At 38.8% G+C, this 19719-nt stretch overlaps 2 protein-coding genes across 4 annotated transcripts in view; both read left to right on the forward strand.

Annotated features, from left to right (window-relative positions):
• The window catches only part of LOC131302074 (ribonuclease S-7-like), a 36519-nt gene extending 36004 nt beyond the window's left edge, over window positions 1-515 (forward strand). For all 3 annotated transcript variants that reach the window (XM_058328657.1, XM_058328658.1, XM_058328660.1), the window contains one exon: window positions 242-515. The gene's annotated coding sequence lies outside the window, so the exon portion shown is untranslated. The remainder of the gene's footprint in view (window positions 1-241) is intronic.
• Window positions 516-8925: 8410 nt separating this feature from the next.
• Window positions 8926-11932, forward strand: LOC131302079 (putative F-box protein At3g24700). Its single transcript, XM_058328669.1, has 3 exons — window positions 8926-9178; window positions 9295-9334; window positions 10365-11932. The coding sequence occupies exons 1-3, from the start codon at window positions 9009-9011 to the stop codon at window positions 11157-11159; spliced, it is 1005 nt and encodes a 334-aa protein (XP_058184652.1). The 5' UTR covers window positions 8926-9008; the 3' UTR covers window positions 11160-11932.
• The last annotated feature ends 7787 nt before the right edge of the window (window positions 11933-19719 follow it).

A 19719-nucleotide genomic window follows, 5' to 3' on the forward strand; every position in this document is an offset into this window, starting at 1 on the left:
GAAGTATCTGATTGTCACGATTTAATATCTAGTAATGTAAGTATGAAAATAGCCCAAAATTGTACCTTCAGAGTACAAATAGGTTTATATTTATGTATCAAAGTTGCAAATAATGCATTATCCACGTTCTACATTCCAAAAAGGTAATGTAAAATATTTTTAATTTGAATGCATTGCAACAAGAATGTGATAGATGCTTTGGGTGTTGGTTTTTCTTTGGCTAAATGCGTTTTCAGTGCAGCTTGAGCATGATATATTGGAGTACGTTGGACGTGAGAAGCTTAAAGATGATGGCTTTAATTTGTCAGACTGGCTCCAATCTCTTAATTCATTTTGGGGACACTTGTATGCACTCTTTCTTTTTGTGTACATTGTACTGGTGCGTTCAGTTTGTGATACCCCCATGATACTTGCAAGTATACATCCCCTGTCAATTTGCTCTACTATAAAGCTTAGACACAGTTGCAAAGTTGAAGATTGAATGTCCATCCTGGATAGTTTACGTTGTTGTTGAAGTTGTTTTTCTTTCTGCTGCACCTACCATTCTGTGATTCTGCACAATGATTAAAAATAAATAAAAAATTCTGTGATTCTGCACGTCCTTGGGTTCTGCCATAGATGTCTTCCTGCAAATACAGACGACTGAAATTTGCTAAAAAGTGAGTTTCAAGTCATTGGCGATTTTTTGAATGCTGATGTTCGAGCTGTACCTTTAGGCACGGGCATATTGTCCTCATTCAAAAATTGGTCACCATACAAATTGGAAGAGGTGAGGCACGAGCATGTTGGATTAGGGTTTTTTGCATAGTAGAATTTGTTGGATAGGGGTTGATTGATATAGCGAGTTCAGTATTTATTTGCTTATTTATTTGTGTGTTAATTATTTGAGTTGTGCTAGTAAATATACGTATACATATATACAGTTCGGATTGGATTGGAACTCGAACCGTTTTAACATATATTCATAGACCAAATTAATGAACACGGTTTATATATTTTTGAAATCGGAGTCAAATCACACTTTTAAAAGATCGAACCAAACTACGCGGTTTGGATTGGCTTGGACTAGATGAGTGGATCGACGGTTTTTTTCTCACCCTTTAGTGGTGTTTACATTACCTTTTCTGGATACTTTTTTTCCACAATCACTAGTACATATACGTATACATACATATAGTTCGGATTGGAATGGAACCCGAATCGTTAATATAAATCTACAGATCAAATCATTGATTCATTGAGCACGGTTTATATTTTTTTGAAACCGGAGCCAAATCACACTTTTAAAAAATCGAACCAAATTATGCGATTTAGATTGGTTTGGACCAGATTTGCAAATCAACGTTTTTTTTTTCTCACCCTTAGTGGTGCTTGATTGCAAAAGGAATCTAAAGAGCCTAGGAGTCTCTCGAAGGGAAGGAAAAAAATTTCAGTGCGCGGCGTATCTGAGCCGTCCATTGCATTTTTGGACGGCTAAGATTTGGAGAGAGAAAAATGAGAGAAAAAGTGTTGTGAGAGGAGAGAGAGGGTTTCAATCCGAGCCATCCAAAAGCTGAGCGGGTACCACGTGAGATATACCCATCCGGCACCGAAAAATTTCTCCTCTCGAAGACTTTCAAGGAGGAAAAGGGAAAAAAAATATCCCCCCTCCCCCTCCTCTCTCTCTTATTTTTAAATGACAACATCATTTTATTGATCGGCAAGGCCATTTCAACATTACTACAAATTGCAACGGAATGGGAGGATTTTTTTGCGAACGTATCAATATAGTCATGTACCATGAAAAAAGTTTTTTTCTTGCCAAAAGCGGTTTATTTCATTTATGACAACATGACAAGAAGAAACATAAATACATCAACATTCCCATGGCAGTAGAAACATACAATTGATTTTGATATATAAATCTCAACATAATGCACAAGTGCTAAATGTGATCATCTTTTTCTCCTAAACAACTACAAGATATTGCTGATAAAAAAAATTATATGGTGGGATGTTTTTAAATCCGTATATTTTAGACCCTAGGATCGGTACATAGTTTTTCAACGGCTAAGATCTACGGGTAATAGAGCTAGCAATATATTTGAAAAGAAAACCTAAAATTGTGAGATTGATTATCTAAGCTAGTGATATATTTGGCAAGGAAACCTAAAATAGTGAGATTGATTATCATACCTTCTATTCATTCCTAGCCGAGATTCATTATCAAAAGGTAATACATTATACCTTCTATTCATTCCGTACAAATCTTCGGCTATTTATCTACTTAGGGGCTGTTTGATAAAACTGAAAACTGAAATTGAAAGCTGAAAAATTAAGTACCGAAAACTGAATGCTGAAATTTTTAAGCTGAAAAGCTGTTTGATAAAATATATTAAGTACTGAATTAAAAAATGATGAATTAATTTTGTTCCAATTCTCTCTTAATTTACTAATAGTCAAAGTATACTTCTGGTAATAGTGGAGGAGTGGTGGAGGTGGAGGTGGATGTGGTGGTGGGAGTGGTGGTGGTGGTGGTGGAGGTGGTGATGGTGGTGGATGTGGTAGAGTGGTGGTAGGAACGGTGGTGTAGTGCTGGTAGTGGTGGTGGTGGAGGAGTGGAGTGGTGTGGTGTGGTGGAGTGGTTGTGGTGGTGGTGGTGTAGTGATGGTAGTGGTGATGGGTAGTGGTGGTGGAGTGGCGGTGGTGGTGATGGTTGTGATGATGGGTTGTGGAGTGGTGGAGGTGGTGGTAGGAGCGGTGGTGGTGGTGGTGGAGCTAGTGGAGAAGTGGTGGTGGTGGTGGAGTGGTGTAGGTGGTGGTGGTAGGAGCGGTGGTGGTGGTGTAGTGATGGTGGTGGAGTGGTGGTGGTAGAATGGCGGAGCTGGTGGTGGTGGTGTTAGTGGAGGAAGTAGTGGTGGTGGTAGTGGAGGAAGTGGTGGTAGTGGAGTGGTAGTGGTGATGGTGGAGTGGTGGAGCTAGTGGTGGGGGAGTAATGGTGGTGGTGGTGGTGGTGGAGTGGTGGAGGTGTTGGTGGGAGTGGTTGTGGTGGTGGTGATATGATGGTTGAATGTAAGTACATAAAAATTCAGCCAGAATTAAGTAGCTCCAAGCTACTTAATTTTTTTCAACTTTTTGGCCTAAATTTTAAGTGGTACTTAATTTGTTAAGAAATGTAAAATATGGTTATCAAACCTACTGAATCACTTATTACTTAATTAATTCAGTTTTAAGTGCTGAATTTAGGTTATCAAATAAACCCTTAGTGTATGTCCGTGCCTGAATGCACGACGCAACACATGTCTTTGTCTAAAGGGACAACGCAATGCTTTCTAAACACAATCTAAATGAAGTAACAAATACCGACTGTTTTTAGATAACAAAAAAAAACCACTTTTCAAATTCTTTTAGATACAACGATTGTTTTTAACTCCATCTCATATGAGGTGAATTCCGTATATATGTATGTCACACCCCATATAAGAAGATGTTACAAATAACCGTTAAATGAAAATGTACCCATATATGAAAATGTAGCCAAGGTAGAAACTTGAAAACTTTTGATTTGGTTTCTCTCTTTTTAACGTTCAAAGTTTAAAAATAACACAGAGAATGTGGAAAGTTGGTCTTCTTCTTCTTCTTCTTCTTCTTCTTCTTTTTTTTTTTTTTTTTTTTTTTTGGGGGGGGGGGGTAGAGATATCTCAATTTTGAACGTAAAATTTGATTAATGGCAATTGTGCAATTACCACTATTTGAGAAAGAGGGAGGGAGAGGAAGAACGGTAGGATTCATGAAGCAAATTAATGGTTAGGATTTATGTAGGACATAAGATTCAAAAACCATTCTCCCTTATTATGTAGATAGCTATATTATAAAACAGGACAGGTTTCTTTAGAAATATTCCTTCTCAACGGTTCAGATTTCTCTTTAACACATATTTTATCTAATCATACAAACAAATTCAACGGTCCAAATTTCTCCACCCTTCACATACAAACCAATGGCAATTTAGTAAATAACTTATGTTCTTTGGACAAAGATATATGTGGTAATCTTCGTTAAAAAGGAAATCTCGGTTGAATAGGAAAAAAAATAAAACACTTCCCATATATAATTGAGCAAGATTTGCCATCTACGTAAATCTTGGGAAATTGCCAACTTCCGTTCCATATAAGATTTATATAGGAAATTGCTGATTTTCCTATATAAGATTTTTTTCCTATATAATTGTAGAATTATAGAAGCAAAATATATGGAAAGTTAGAAATACTACTCCATAATTTTGGCAAATCTTTATCATAAATGTGAAAAGACTATGGAAGGGATCACATAAAAACATCACCCATAACTTATTTAGATTCAACTAATTGCTTTGCATCGATTTATTACTAAGAAAAGGAAAAATTAAACCCATTACTTTAAAAAGAGCGACAATGGTGCCTCTGCCATGGGCGCTGGACACATTTTACTAGCATGAGGAACAGAGATTTCTCTTTTCAAAGGAGCATTAGTCGAAGAATTTAAAGGTGAAGAATGGTTTAACAGATGATAATGACAGTGACATTTGTAACCCGTTAATCTTTATCTCTCTTTTTCTCTATACAAATGTAAAAAGTTTGTTTTCTTACAGGTGAGGTAGAACTACACCGAAAGGGATATCTGATTGAGGAAACCAATTCGCATAATGAATATGGTAGACTTTCTCTCTGTTTTTTTTTTTTTTAAATCTTGCAATTTTTAGGTTTATAACATTAGCTTTTTATTTGTCTAGGGTGAGACTTTTACACGTTGAAACGTCAATGGTTGCAACGTGGGGGATAACATCGCATTCTTTCTTCTCAGTTCAAGATTGAACTTCATCGCTGGTACAATTTTAGATTTGTCCACTATTATTGTGATATTGCCATTAATTTCCATTCAAGGTTTGTAGTTTGTTCAAAAACTCCACAACACGGTACTGTTCAAAAACTCAATCCAAGTTCATTTTTTCTACACATGTTATTGAGGGCAAAATCTACAAGATCATGGATGAGTCAAAAAATTTGAGTTTGGCAGAATATGGTGGATAAGAGTATATAGTGGAGCTTAACTCATCTGTAAGCACCCCCAACGGGCCCCAAGAATGTATATATTCGTACAACCTCCTCCTTTTCCTCTTGCTTCCATCCTCTTCCCCCATCTCCGCATTGCCAACCGGAAATATCATTTCATTCTATGCATTTGTAAACTCTATTTTTTCCCCTATTTTAATCCGTTTCTCTTGAGTTTTGCTTTGTGCAGTCCCAATAAACTAATTTTGGTGACCATTGCTTTGGTGGTGTATCAGCAACAAATGGTGGATTAGCAATTGCATGGGTCGATATACAAATTTCCTTTTCTCTGCTTTAGTACACATTGTGTGAATAGTTCAGTTTCTTTTCTTTCTTTCGTTTTTAATATATTACAGTAGAAAATGAGTGGATGCACAATATGAATTCATGTAGAAATCCAATCTGATTGTAATACATTCCTATCTTAAATAGTAAATACACTCTAAATTTGTAGGCACGAGTAATTGGTTTGTTCTTTGTAGTGATAAAATTATGTTGGTATGTGCCTTTGGGCACGATCAGTTTGTTCACACATAACTAAGGTCACTCGAATATGTACGTGAGTTCAGTGCTTATTTACGTGTGTCGATCGTTCGAGCCGTGCCTTCAGGCACGGGCATGCACTAGTAATATAATAATTTATAGAGATAAACTTATTAACGGAGCTTCCCTTAATTAAGAGTTTGCGGAAACGAATCACAAGTGGCTCACAAGCTGCCACGCACCCGTCTCCCTGGCTATCCCAAAACAACAGCGTTTTCGGCAACATTTATATATTACGGAGTAAAAAATATGGATAAAAAATTAAGGCTGCTGATTTTGCCACTCCCTTTTTTGTTAACGCTATTCCCCTGCAAGTGTATTTTTGGTGCAAAAATACATTTGCAGGAGAGTGGCGTTAACAAAAAAGGGAATAGCAAAATCATTTCCCAAAATTAAGTACTCCAATTTTCAACGCGTTTGAACTAGTACAAAGATCTTATTTTGCTGATCATTTTATTCTAAATAATCATAACTAATTTTTGACTCTAGGACTCTCATATGAGAATCCTAAAGTATGTGCATTTCATTTGGTTGTACAGCTTAGGACTCTCATATGAAAGCCTTAAAGTCAAAAATTAATTATGACCCTTTAGGATAAAATTATTAGAAAAATAACACCTTCGTACTGGTTCAAACGGATTAAAAATTGAAGTACTTAATTTTTTATCCATATTTTTTACTCCATAATATATAAATGTTGCCAAAAACGCTGTCGTTTTGGGATAGCAAGGGAGACAGGGCAAATTTTTAGACGGTTTATACATTTAAATATATGAATAAAAAATTAAGTGTTTCAATTTTGAATCTGTTTGAACCGTTGCGAAGATCGTATTTTTCTATTCATTTTATTCTAAAAGATCATACTCCCTCCGTCCCTAAATAAGTGTCCGGCGCGCAAACCTAGGCCTTTAAAAAAAATATTTGTGTTGTTAAAAAAATCAATTTTTTTTCACAAATGAATAGATAGCAATGAGTTCTATTAGATTGTGAAAAAAAATTAGATTTTTTAACAAAAAATATGCATTTTTTGTAAGGCCTAGGTTTGCACGCCGAACACTTATTTAGGGACGGAGGGAGTAATAAATTTTTGACCATAGGGCTCTTGTATAGCACTAGAGATATGTTATTCATTTTTTTTATTTATCAGCATCTGTTATTCATTTGGTTGTACAACTTAGGGCTCTCATGTGAAAGACTTACAGCGCCTTTGGATGAAGTGATTTCAAGAGAAAAGAAAAGAAAGGGTTTTGGTTTCTAGTAAAATCATTCATTTGGATTGACTATTTTGGTGAGAAAAGTACAAAAATGAAATGTTTTGATTAGCTTCTCTCCTTTCTCATCCAATCTCACAAAAAATGGTGAGATTTTATGAGAAAAGACTTCCCTTTCTTATCCATCCTTTCTCACCATCCAAAAGGACTATTAAAGTCAAAAATTAATTATGACTCTTTGGAATAAAATGATTAGAAAAATAAAATTTTCGCATTAATTCAAACAGATTGAAAATTAGAGCACTTAATTTTTTAACCTTATTTTTTAATATATATAAATGTTGCGAGAAGCGCTGTCGTTTTGGGAGAGGGGTTGTGTGGCAGCTTGCGAGCCACTGTAATTTGGTTTCCGCAAACTCTGAATTAACGGAAGCTCCGTTAATAAGTTAATAAGTTTATCTATAATACATTTTACGATGGTGTGAGGACCACATGCATATCTCTACACAAACCGGTGGATTTATACACATTTTTCTTCATAAATCTCCACCATTTATTTAACCTTTGGCATTTTGGTAAAAAAAGAACAGTAAATGGAAAGTTTATATGAAATCTGATCTGCTATTTTTCCTAGCCGGCCGTAACTTTTGTCATTTCCATTATAAGACCCCAACAGTTAATCGGTTCCCACGGGATTTTGGAAAGACCTCACCAAATTTCTAAATAAAAAGGAAACAATATATTCCACCAAATCTATATAATATGGAGCAATGTTATTTGAATTTCTTATATTTTAGACCACTGGATTGGTACAGTTTTTTTAACAATTGATAATTACGGATAGTAAGGTTAGAGATATATATTTGGGAATAATGAACGAGGTACAAATCTTAGGCACCAAAAATTGTGATTTTCTGGTACACTATTATCAAATGTACAAATCTTCGACTAAGATTTCCTAAAATATTGATTCCTTATTTTCTTCGGCTGAGAATTCCTAATATATTATTATCAAATGTACAAATCTTCAGCTGAGATTTCCCAAATCGCCTATAAGCTATAAAATGCATGACGTAGTTCACCGAAATCACCTCAATCTTCGGCAACATAACCTTTTATTGGACGTGATTGATATTGTATTGGTAAATTGATTAGCTAAAGGCTGAAATTTTTTCCTATTTCTATGAAACATACCTTCTTCTTATGTGATTTTCTAAGGTTGGAGCTCAAAAAGGTAATAATATCTTTTTTTTTATTTCCATATTCAATCACCAAAATCTATATAACGGAGAGTGGTTTTATAAAATATCTCTCTCACAACTATCCTTTATGACAGAATAGAAGGTTGTGATTGAATTGTGAGCGAATTTTTGGTTTAATCCAAGGCCTAGATTCTCTCTTATAAAGTTTGGTAGTGAGAAGTCCTACGTGACACTCTGAATGGATTAGATTGAGTATTAATTTTCAAGGGTGAAGATTGATGCTATTATATGGAATGATGATGTATTCAACGGTGTTTTCCATTTTATCTCCTTCAAAATGTCAATTTATATTTCAACTTTTCATACAGTTACATTAAGGCTCCGTTTGTTCAATGTAAAATGTTTTACAATGTAAAATGTTTTCCAATGTAAAATATTTTTTCAAAAAACAAACTTTTATTTTTCGGTGTTTGGTTGGTATTTGAAAATATTTTCAGAAATCAACAAAATAGTGTAAAGAGAGGAGGGAGGGGCCTTAAATGGTGGATAGATTTGAGAATATTAGAGTTGAACGTAAGTCAGGACTGACGATCGAGGAAACTGAGCAGCAATAATTGCAAAAGAAGGCAGCGTGTTTATCTCGGAAAATAACTTACGGAAAATTTAAGAGTAAATCATTTTCATCCAATTAATAGAAAATATTTTCTTCATTTTTTACCCAACTAAACACCAAAAAATAGATAAAATATTTTACAAAAAATTATTTTACGTCCAAACAAACGGAACTTAGAATTTATAAAAAAAAAATCCGTATTTTTTTGGACCGAGAATGGACTCGAATAGGCGTGCCCTAGGCGATCATCATACTTTCTAATAAGGGACGGGGGAGTATTATTTAGAATCGATTAGAATAGAATAGAACGGGAAAGTGATTAGAGAGAGAGAGAGAGAGAGAGAGAGAAACGGAAGCTCTGATATATCTAATGGCGGAAGTTTTGGTATTGGACGCGGGGATCAGAGATTTGCTGCTGATCCCTCTATCGGTGGTGATGATGGTTCTCATCGGATTCCTTGGCTACTCCATTTCTAATCTCATGGATTCTTCGCGGTCCCCCGACGGCAATTCCAAAATCGTCAAAACATACGTGGCTACGTATGTATACATATTTACACTCGCACGCAAAGATATATACTTTTTCTGTGTGTGTGTGTGTGTGTGTTATATATCAAGTTTTGGGATTTGATTTGTGGTATATGCTGGTGGATTAGGGCTAGAAATCTACGGGCCAAGTCGTTCCGAGCTAACAAGGTATGCTGCTGCTTACTTTGTTTTTTTCGTAAAATCCTTAATTATTTCAAAGAATGTACGGAGAGATTTTGATTTGTGCCTAAAGTGAAATTTAACTCAATTCTTGTGATTGGCATCGCTTTTATTATTATAATTATTGACAAAAACAATAGTAGTACTAATTGTTGTTATTTTATTTTAGCCTAGGAATGAGTAAATTATGATGTAATTGAGTTTTTCACCTCACCTGTGTAACCGAAGCTGGACAATTATTGGGTTTGTCGGACTCAGATTTGTTGTGATCGTGTCAAACTCATGCTTTGCTTGAGGAGCATCAAGTTGCATTGGAGCTGTCTCTGTCTGAACACAGATCCACACTCTTGATTCCTTGTCAGAGCAATCGTTCCTAGTAATGTAACTAAGTGAATGTGGGGGTCAGAAACTAAAGTGCCATTATATAGTTAATCTGTCTCGATTGGCCTTTACTGGCAACCTCTTCATTCTTTGTGGAGCTGATAAGGCTTCTTTGTGGAGGTGATAAAAGGCTTCTTTGTCATGTCTTGCGTGAGAGAATGTAAGAGTGTTTCAACAGAAAGCTATGTCTACTGATCGCTTCATCCTTAAGGTGATGAGTGCCATAAGAAATGCGATAGCTCTTTGAGGAGGGTGAAGGATATCAATGGAAACAGGCTCCTATGTCAAGTTTGGAGTCTCCTTCAGATATTGAATCCTTCATGATTATGCTTATGAACTGGTGTTAGTTTTAGTTTTGCTTCCCTCGTGATTTAGCTTGCAACTTGTGCTCAGCCATGTTGTTTTCTGTCTCTGAGATGGTTTCACAGTTGTGTAGGTTGTTCCTGATTTTGTGTAGCCTGTTTGCTGATTACTGTGTTGTATAGCTGGGGTATGCCCTCGTGTTTATGTCTTCTTGTTTGGGCATGAAACGAATTGAGTAACTACCGGGAAAAGAAAAGGTTTCTGGTACTTGTAATCCCTTTTTTAGAGCTTGCTTTGCCCTGATTTCCTTTGGTTTTTTTTTGTTTTTGGCAAGGATCAATCAGTGGCAAGCAGCAGCTGGCATCTTCTTCCTGATGATGTAATTGATGAAATCCTTTCGAGATTGCCCGTCAAATCTCTAATCCGATTCAAGAGTGTTTGTAAAAGATGGCATGCTCTTCCTACAAACCCTAACTTTATTGGCTCACATCTGAGACATGTTAATACTCCCGATAGGCTGGTCAGTTGGAATGGTAACCATGACGGTCTGATAGTTGAGCATGATGCCTTTCATGTATTCACAGAAGGTGAGTTCGCACGTTATTTCCAGCCTGTGAATCTTAACTTTGGATTTGACAGGAAACCAGATTTAGTTTTGGGTCCCTGTGACGGCATATTTTGTTTATACTGGCGGCCAAATAGTGCTATTTGTTCTCGAGTTGGATCTAATGTCGAGCGGCTACCAACTATTGCCCTCTGGAATCCTGCAACTAGGGCATTTAGCATTCTCCCCGTGTCCAACTTTGACGTCCCACCATATAGGAAGGTGGCTTATTGCATGGTTGGGTTTGGTTTTGATCTCACAACGAAAAGTATCAAGGTAGTTAAAGTTGTAAATTTCCACAGGGAGAAAGTTACCCGAAATGCTTTCATTAATTGTGCTGAAGTTTACGAATTAGGTCCTGGTTCTTGGAGAGTTCTCAATGTGGATGATATTGTCCAAGAGGTATATGTCTCGGATGAAGCAATCATCAGCATGTACAATCACAACGATGGTGTTTTTCATTGCACTCACTCCCCAACGACCGTGGACGCGGCGTTGACACTGACTATCTATTTGGGGAGCTAGTTCTTTCGTTTGACATGAGTACGGAGTTGTTCCATTTGACACTGCTGCCAGAGAGGTACACCAAATTCAGACCCGTATTGTCCTTTAGAGAATGTCACTTGGCATTGCTAGGGGACTCCCTTGCAGCAATTTTCTCTTTCTGCGAGGAAAACTGCACATCCATTGAAGTATGGGTGATGAAGAAGGACTTCAACCGCCTGGTTAAGGCTGGGGAATCCTTCTCCTCATACAGGTGGTCTCATGAATTCACTGTGGAACCGCCACCTCCACTCTATATATGTATTTCGGTGGGTTTCTGGAATAAGAATGAGCTTCTAATCTGGACCGACGTGCAGCCTTTTGATTTCAGATCTAGAGGAAGAGGAACCCCACTCTTGTATGACATGGTTACCAAACAGGCTCGGGACTTGCAAATTTCTGGTGAGCCGAATTTCATCTACAAAGACAGCCTAGTTTCAGTTACGGGAGGATGTGGAAATTAATTTCTCCATTCTTATAATCACTTCACGGATGGATGAAATTGTGTTGTTTGGTTTTGTTTCATTCGGTGGAGCACGTTTGTGGCTATACTGTTCATTGGTTATGCTAGTACTAGTGACTGATGTGCACTGATTAGGTCCTCTACATTGCTCAATATCTTGTACGGAATAATATTTGGTGTTTGTAATTTTTTGGATTAAAGATGTTGCTGAGGTTGAATATTTAACTTAGATTCAGTTATTTTCAAGTAGGTGTATGACATTTAACTTCAACCATGTATAACTTCATTTCCATTCTAAGACCCCAACAATTAATTGGTTCCCACAGGATTTTGGGAAGACCTCACCAAATTTGTAAATACAAAGGCAACAATATATTCCACCAAATCTATTTAATATGGAGCAGTGTTTTTTGAATTTCCTATATTTTGGACCACCGGACGATTGATATTTACGAATAGTAGGGTTAGAGATATATATTTGGGAATAATGAACGAGGGTACAAATCTTAGGCACCAAAAATTGTGATTTTCTGGTACGCTATTATCAAATGTACAATTCTTCGACTAAGATTTCCTAAAATATTGATTCCTTATTTTCTTCGGCTGAGAATTCCTGATATACTGTTGTCAAATGTACAAATCTTCAGCTGAAATTTCCTAAATCGCCTATAAGCTATAAAATGTATGACGTATTTCACCGAAATCACCTAAATCTTTGGCAACATAACCTTTTTATTGGCCGTGATTGATATTGGTAAATTGATTATTTAGGAGCCTTGCTGTTCGCAAGGAAGATTTGCAGGAAACCATGCAAGAAAAAACGTACCTTCTTCTGTGATTATCTAAAGGCTGAAACTTTTTCCTATTTCTAAGAAACATACCTTCTTCTTCTATGATTTTCAAAGGTTGGAGCTCAAAAAGGTAATAATATCTTTTCTTATTTCCATATTCAATCACCAAAATCTATATAACGGATAGTGGTTTTATAAAATGTCTCTCTCACAACTGTTCTCTATGACAGAATGGAAGGCTGTGATTGAATTGTGAGTGAATCTTTGGTTTAATTCTAGGGCCCAGATTCTCTCGTACAGAGTTTGGTAGTGAGAAGTCCTACGTGACACTCTGAATGGATTAGATTGAGTATTAATTTTCAAGGGCGAAGATTGATGCTATCATATGGAATGACGATGTATTCCACGGTGTTTTTCATTTTATGTCCTTTCAAAATGTGAACTTATTTCAACTTTCCATACAATTACATTAGTCAAGGTTGAAATTCTGTCTATTAATCAATCCAACGGACATATAGTTCGTTTCAGGATTGCAAGATCTTACCCAAACGAATTAAGGAAGTTGGTTTCCAAGATATACACGCCTCTCTCTCACTCCAATTTCAAAGAAGGCCTCTCTCATTTTTCATTTTGAAAAGAAAATTTTAAAAAAATTCCTGAACTTTCAAAAACTTTACAAAAAAATACCTAGACTTTAACTAATGACAAAAAGACACTTGAACTAACCATTCCATTAACAATAAAGTCTCCGCCGTCCAATTCCGTCAATTTGTAACGGATGGAGCTAACGGAAGGCGTTAAACCTTCTTCTTTTTTAACCTTTTACTTCCAACTTTATGGATCATAGAGGGCAAAATCAATCTATTGAATTCGCCTGGTGAAGCTTCTAATATCCTACCACGAACTATATCAAGGGTTAAAATCGTATCGCTCTTGTCCCGTAAGTTTGAGAAGTTGTAGTACATGCATCATGTTAATGGTCTTAATTTTTCGTGCTCCATAAAAATAACCTAACCGTACATCTGAGAATTGATAAACATCTAACTTTATACGTAAGAATCTACGTAGCTCTGTGGGAATATTTTCATGCTCTTTTTCAGTATCTATCTTATTACAATGTTCCAAAAAGCTAGCTTCCTAGCATCATTTATAGACTTATTATGATGTCAACAATTTTGGCTTACCTTATATATCAGAAGTTGGTGATTGGTATCATTTTACTTGTATTGATAGGCAATTTTTCAGAAACTAATCGATCGTGAAGGTTGAAACAGCTGATGGGGATTCATAGATGATGTTTAAGCTACAAGATGAAGAACCACACGATGCTGTCTGCTTCAGATTTTTGTTTCAAAGACTTCATCGGTCATGTTGGGATCACTGACAGTTTAACCAATGGTTCTAGCTGTAAGGACCCGTATTTTTCGGATATTATTTAAACGTTTCATAAATATTAGAAATTGAGAAAAATGTGAAATTGATTGAGTTTATTTTATTTGGGGTCAATGTGTTGGAATTGATAATCGAGGGAGTGCAAGTGCGATATTTGTGGGTGTTAGTATAAAAGGGTGTGTATGTGTGTAGGAGATTAAAATTCTCCCATCTCTCTCTTTCCCCTCCCTCTCGGCTCTCCCTCTCTCTCGACACACACACTCTCTCTCTCCCTCTCCAACCCGGACTCAAAACCCATGGTAAATAACCTCCAAACCTTCATCCATTCACGTTGTTGAGCTTGAAATTTCGTGGGTTTCGCTCGGAGGAGGAGATTCGGTTGATTTTGAAGTTTTCGGAGTCTAGGGCTTGATCAATCGCTTGGGTTTCGATCGAATCACTTGAGGTAGGGAATTCTACCTCTCTTTATATGTTTTATGAGTGATTTGGTGCATGAATCGTGCTTGTAATGTTGTGTTTAAGTTTGGATTGAAAATTCGTAGTTGCTGTCAGAATTGTCTGTTTTTCCTGGATTCCTACCGGTAGGCCCGTCCTTTCTACCGGTAGAACATTGTTACTCTACCGGAAAATCGATTCCCTACCGGTAGGAACTTTTCACCTACCGGTAGAACGTTTGAGAAATTTCGTCAACCAGCTCAAACGTATAGCAGCAGCTCAAAAGCTGCTCAACGTACCTAACTTCTACCGGTAGGAATTCCTTGCCTACCGGTAGGTCAAGCCTAAATTTGGAATTTGGCCTTCTTGTCTTCAGTCTTCTACCGGTAGGAAGCCTAAATTTGGAATTTGGCCTTCTTGTCTTCAGTCTTCTACCGGTAGGAATTCCTTGCCTACCAGTAGGTCAAGCACGAACTTGAATGTTGGCCTTTCTGTTTTCAAGTTCTACCGGTAGGACTTGCTTGCCTACCGGTAGGTCAAGCACGAACTTGAATGTTGGCCTTTCTGTTTTCAAGTTCTACCGGTAGGACTTGCTTGCCTACCGGTAGGTTGCGTTTCTATTTTCAAGTTCTACCGGTAGGAGATCAGGAGTTTCAGCTGCTTCTTTGAGCTGCTGCAGTATCTTTCAGCTGCTTCCATATATCTTTTAACTCGCATGTCGAAGCTTTTCATTGACTTTAATGGGATTGTTTATGCATCCTTCCAAGTGTTTTGGTGAGTATTACTCGTTTCTCACTTAGAGTGGCATTCAATGGACTAGAGTGAACATGTCTAGGGATTCGACGAGTAGTAGTGCAATCCGTTCTCTCTCTCGACTCGTAAAATTCTTAGATTCCTTTAGTACATGCTTTTACGGACTCCGAGTATAGAAACTAGATAATCGGGCATCGTAGAGTCTAATCGTGGGTTGATATGTGGTATGCGAAGGTACAGGGTGTACTTAGGGGTACGGTGAGGATGTGTGTATTTGAGTATATGCGATATGGTAGATTGTTGGTCTTATAATGCCATACGATTGATTAAATGGTCTTTGGATTCAATTGAATGAATGGATGTTTGTGAAATGGGAAGCAGAATGAAAGTGAATAACTAATGGACAGAGTATTGTAGGATTTTATGTATGGGCCTAGTACGTCATGTAAGATGCGGGTATGTAAACAAAGAGGAAGTATAAATGTGTAAAATTGTGGAATCACGTAATGATTACTTAAAATTCAGTGGTATAACCATCAAAGTGGTGATGAAATTGATTACGAAATGATGTCAATTGTGAAAAGCGTGAAAGGTGACCCAAGTGGTCGTTATTGAGGGAAAAGACTCGGGGTGACCCTACGCTCGAGGGAACTAGACCCGAGGTGACCCAACTGATTCATATTATTGGAGGAAAAGACTCGGGGTGACCCTGCGCTAGAGGGAACTAGACCCGAGGTGACCCCAACTGATTATTGTTATTGAGGGAAAAGACTCGGGGTGACCCTGCGCTCGAGGGAACTAGACCCGAGGTGACCCTAGTGATGATTGATGGGAAATACCGGATTAAAGGAAAAGAAAGGTTTTGCAATAAAGGGATTTAATGAAGATCAATGTGGACACGAGAAAGATTGTACTACCGTACGAAGAATGATAAGATGTTTTGATTTGATTATAGACAAATGTGGAATGACGTGAGTTTAATAACATAACTAGTTAAAGAAGTAAACGGCTAGTGACATTGATGTGAAGTCTAGGACTCTTAGGCGATAATTTGCAGTTTGTTGGTAGCCACTTGTACTATAGGCGTATCTGTCCATGTTCATTCATTCTCGGTGTATGATTCATTCAAACTACATATAGCTTGAGCTTAGAATTCTCTACTGGGCTAGTGTAGCTCAACCAAATCTTTCTTTTCAGGTTCTGATGCCGGGCAATAGATTGCATGCATTGTGTGCTTGACAGTAAAAGACTTTTGGAAGCTGACATCACTGGTTATTTCGTCATCTTTGTGAAGATCTCATTTTGTTAAAGGTGGTTTTGTAACTAATTATTACTGAATTTTCTTTTGACTAAAGTTGTAATTATCTAAACTTAAGGACATGTTTGTAAATTAAACAGGTGGGAAACTCATTTGGGTAACGTATATGATATGCGAGGTTTCTCTTGTATTGAAATGTATTACTTAATTATGTTGAAAATCGAGGGCGTGACACTAGCACTGACCTAAATGCCATCCTCAATGAGGGAAATCATCTTAAGTTGCAACATTTTGGAATGATTTCCTTTCTAACGTCGTCTTTTTGTTCGTTTTTCCTATTTATGTACTATTTTGTATGTTGGGGTCCACCCATAGTGGTGGGGTTATTTTGTATAACACCCTTAGTGTTGGGTGTTGAGCTTATTTACCCTTAGAGTCCCTTATATATAGTTGTAAACCATATTAGGGTTAGGGTGTGACATAATGTGAGGGAGAGGGTGAGGCAAGCGTAGGGGGCCGAGTTGTGGCCTCCCGGAGAGGAACCGGCGTGTGGTTCCCGGAGAGTTTTTTCATCTTTATTGTATATTGTGTGAATATATAATCAAAGGGAGTTTTTCTCTGAAATCACTGCGTGAGTTTGTGTGTGTGGTGTCCCTCTCGGTCCTAACAATTGGTATCAAAGTAGGGTTGAAGAAGAGGGTCTTTGGAAAAATCACGGGTTTGATTTTTGAAAAAAAAAGTTGTTCACAAACCTCGTGTTTTGTCACCCAAGATGGCTCAGGAGCCATTCGATTGCAGCAGCGGAGTCGGCGACGGGCGAAGAGGCTGTTTTGAAAAGCCCAAGGTCGTGGATGATCGAAGACAAGTTTTGAGCATTGGATTGTGTTCACCTCGAGGAGACGATCATGGATTGGGGTAGCACGTCGCCAGAGGAGCTCGGAGGTGGCGGCAATGACCAGAGACGAGGTGGCGGAGAGGCGGTTCAAGGGTGGTTCATACCAGGAGTCGTCGAATGCGAGATTGGAGCATGGGGTTGTGTTCGTCTCGTCATGACTAGATCGGGAGTGGTCGGAAAATCACTGGGCGACGCCGAAGTGAGCCGTACGCGCAGCTAGAAGAAGCAGCGCGTCAAATCTACGCGTGCGGGTGTGCGACACGCGCGGGACAGTGGTTGGCACACCCCAGCAGGTGGATGGCACACGCTGGCACACGTCAGGCATGCGTGATCAATGCCACATGGGCGGTCAATGCTGACTAGGTGATGAGTCACCAGCCTAGTCAGCACACCACGTCAGCAGAAATGGGTCCATGGGTGCCACGTCATATGACACGTCAATCGGACAACGCTGACGTGGATGGTCAACGGTCAACTGCCTGGTCAAATAGAAATATTCCGAGAATATTCCAGATTGGTTTTTTGCTATTTCGGGGTCGTTCGGACTCCGTTTTTCGTGTATGAGTAGTCAATTTTGACTATCTCAACGTTCCGGACGCAACCACAAGCTCTGTTTTCCGATTGGGGGCTCCTAGGCTGGTGCGAGTGCTTAGTGGAGCATGAAAACGCTTGTTTGGAGGCGGTTTGGGTTGCGAGGAGGCTTGGTGCACCATAGGGATCAGTTCCGGACGGACATGGGAGGTCGTGGGAGACCTAGTGAGTAAGGATACATTCTTTCGAGTGTTGCATCCCGGTTTGGGGGGTGCTGGAGAGCTCGTCTGGTAATGACACAAGCACTTACTAGGGACGACATATCGAAGATCAAGGGTTGCAGGAAAAAGCCTGGCATGGAACAAGGATGGACCGAGTGGCAGGAGTAGAAGACCCGAGAGAGATGACTGAGAGTGGTAGGATGTGCTGGGAGTGGCAGATGTGCTCAAGACCTATCATCGGGAGTTTCAGTTGTGATTTGGGCTGCATGAGGATGATGATGGGCAACTAATACATGCTTGTGGAGAGTACAGACAGATAGAGCTGATGTTTGGTACTAGACAAGAAGTATGAGTTTTTTGTGACAGTGAACAGATGAAGCAACAGTTGCGGAGACAGACAGGAAAGGCACTGGAGTACGAGGAGTCATGACCTGAGATGTACAGGAGTGTCGATTGCTGAATCAGATTGTGTGTGGAATAGTCTGCAGACGGCGGGCAACTGGTTATTTGGGAGGTGTTCACGGGAGCTCTGGACAGAGGGATGGAGATGGAGACCAGACGATGCATCACTGGGATCTCTTCCTTTGTGGATTTTGTGATTGAATTCTCTTCATGGTATGCGGCTGCATGAGAAGGATAGATGACGTCACAGATTGCATCCTGGTAAGGATGCGGGCACTTCGGTCAAAGGGGTGCGAGCACTCTATTGAGGGGGTGCTAAATATCGGCGGAGATGTCGGTATTGCAGCCGGACAGCGCTGCGGGTTTAGCCTCGGAAGATCTAGTCTTGCAAGTAGACTTCAGTCAGGTAGGAGTACTTCGGCGAGGGGGTGCTGGCAGTTGGACTTGGAGTGACACAGGCGCTTTGCTAGAGAGGCTGGACAGATGCAACGATTGCCCACTCTGGGTGGAGGGGGTGATTGTTGGGGTCCACCCATAGTGGTGGGGTTATTTTGTGTAACATCCTTAGTGTTGGGTGTTGAGTGTATTTACCCTTGGAGTCCCTTATATATAGTTGTAAACCCTATTAGGGTTAGGGTGTGACATAATGTGAGGGAGAGGGTGAGGCAAGCGTAGGGGGGCGAGTTGTGGCCTCCCGGAGAGGAACCGGCGTGTGGTTCCCGGAGAGTTTTTTCATCTTTATTGTATATTGTGTGAATATATAATCAAATGGAGTTTTTCTCTGAAATCACTATGTGAGTTTGTGTGTGTGGTGTCCCTCTCGGTCCTAACATTGTATTAGATTCTAATGGTGACTTTTAGCCTTGTACAGAGTAATAAAGAAAACAAGAAACATGATCAAGCCTCTCCTGTGTATGCCCAGTGCTTATTTCTTCATTGAACATTATTGCTTACCAAATTCCCCAGTAGATGAATGAAGTGCATAATGAAATTTAGACCCCGGTGAAACTTACGGCCCGAACAGTTCGTTCCTGTCCATTTGAAAAACAATCATTATTCCTTCATTTTAAGGCTCATTTGGGCGATACCTAGGTCATGTAAGTCTCCACTGTTATCCTTCGCTCGTTCTCTCAACCCTCGCTCTATGTTTTTGCTCTCACAAATTGTAGTGGTTGGGAAGACACTGCAAAAATTGAAAAACTGGGTGACAAAGCCAGATATGTGAAATCTGATCTGAAGGTAGGGAACTCACTGGAATTGGATTTCAATTGTTTGAAATGCTCCGCATGAATCTACTTATCGATATTGAGAAGGAAAATGATTCAATCCATCCTACAGATAATGTTCCGGTGACATCTGCTCGAATTATAAGCTATAATGATGTTTATTTTCCCTCACTGT

Source organism: Rhododendron vialii, chromosome 9a (genome assembly GCF_030253575.1).
Source record: "Rhododendron vialii isolate Sample 1 chromosome 9a, ASM3025357v1".
Taxonomy (NCBI): Eukaryota; Viridiplantae; Streptophyta; class Magnoliopsida; order Ericales; family Ericaceae; genus Rhododendron; species Rhododendron vialii.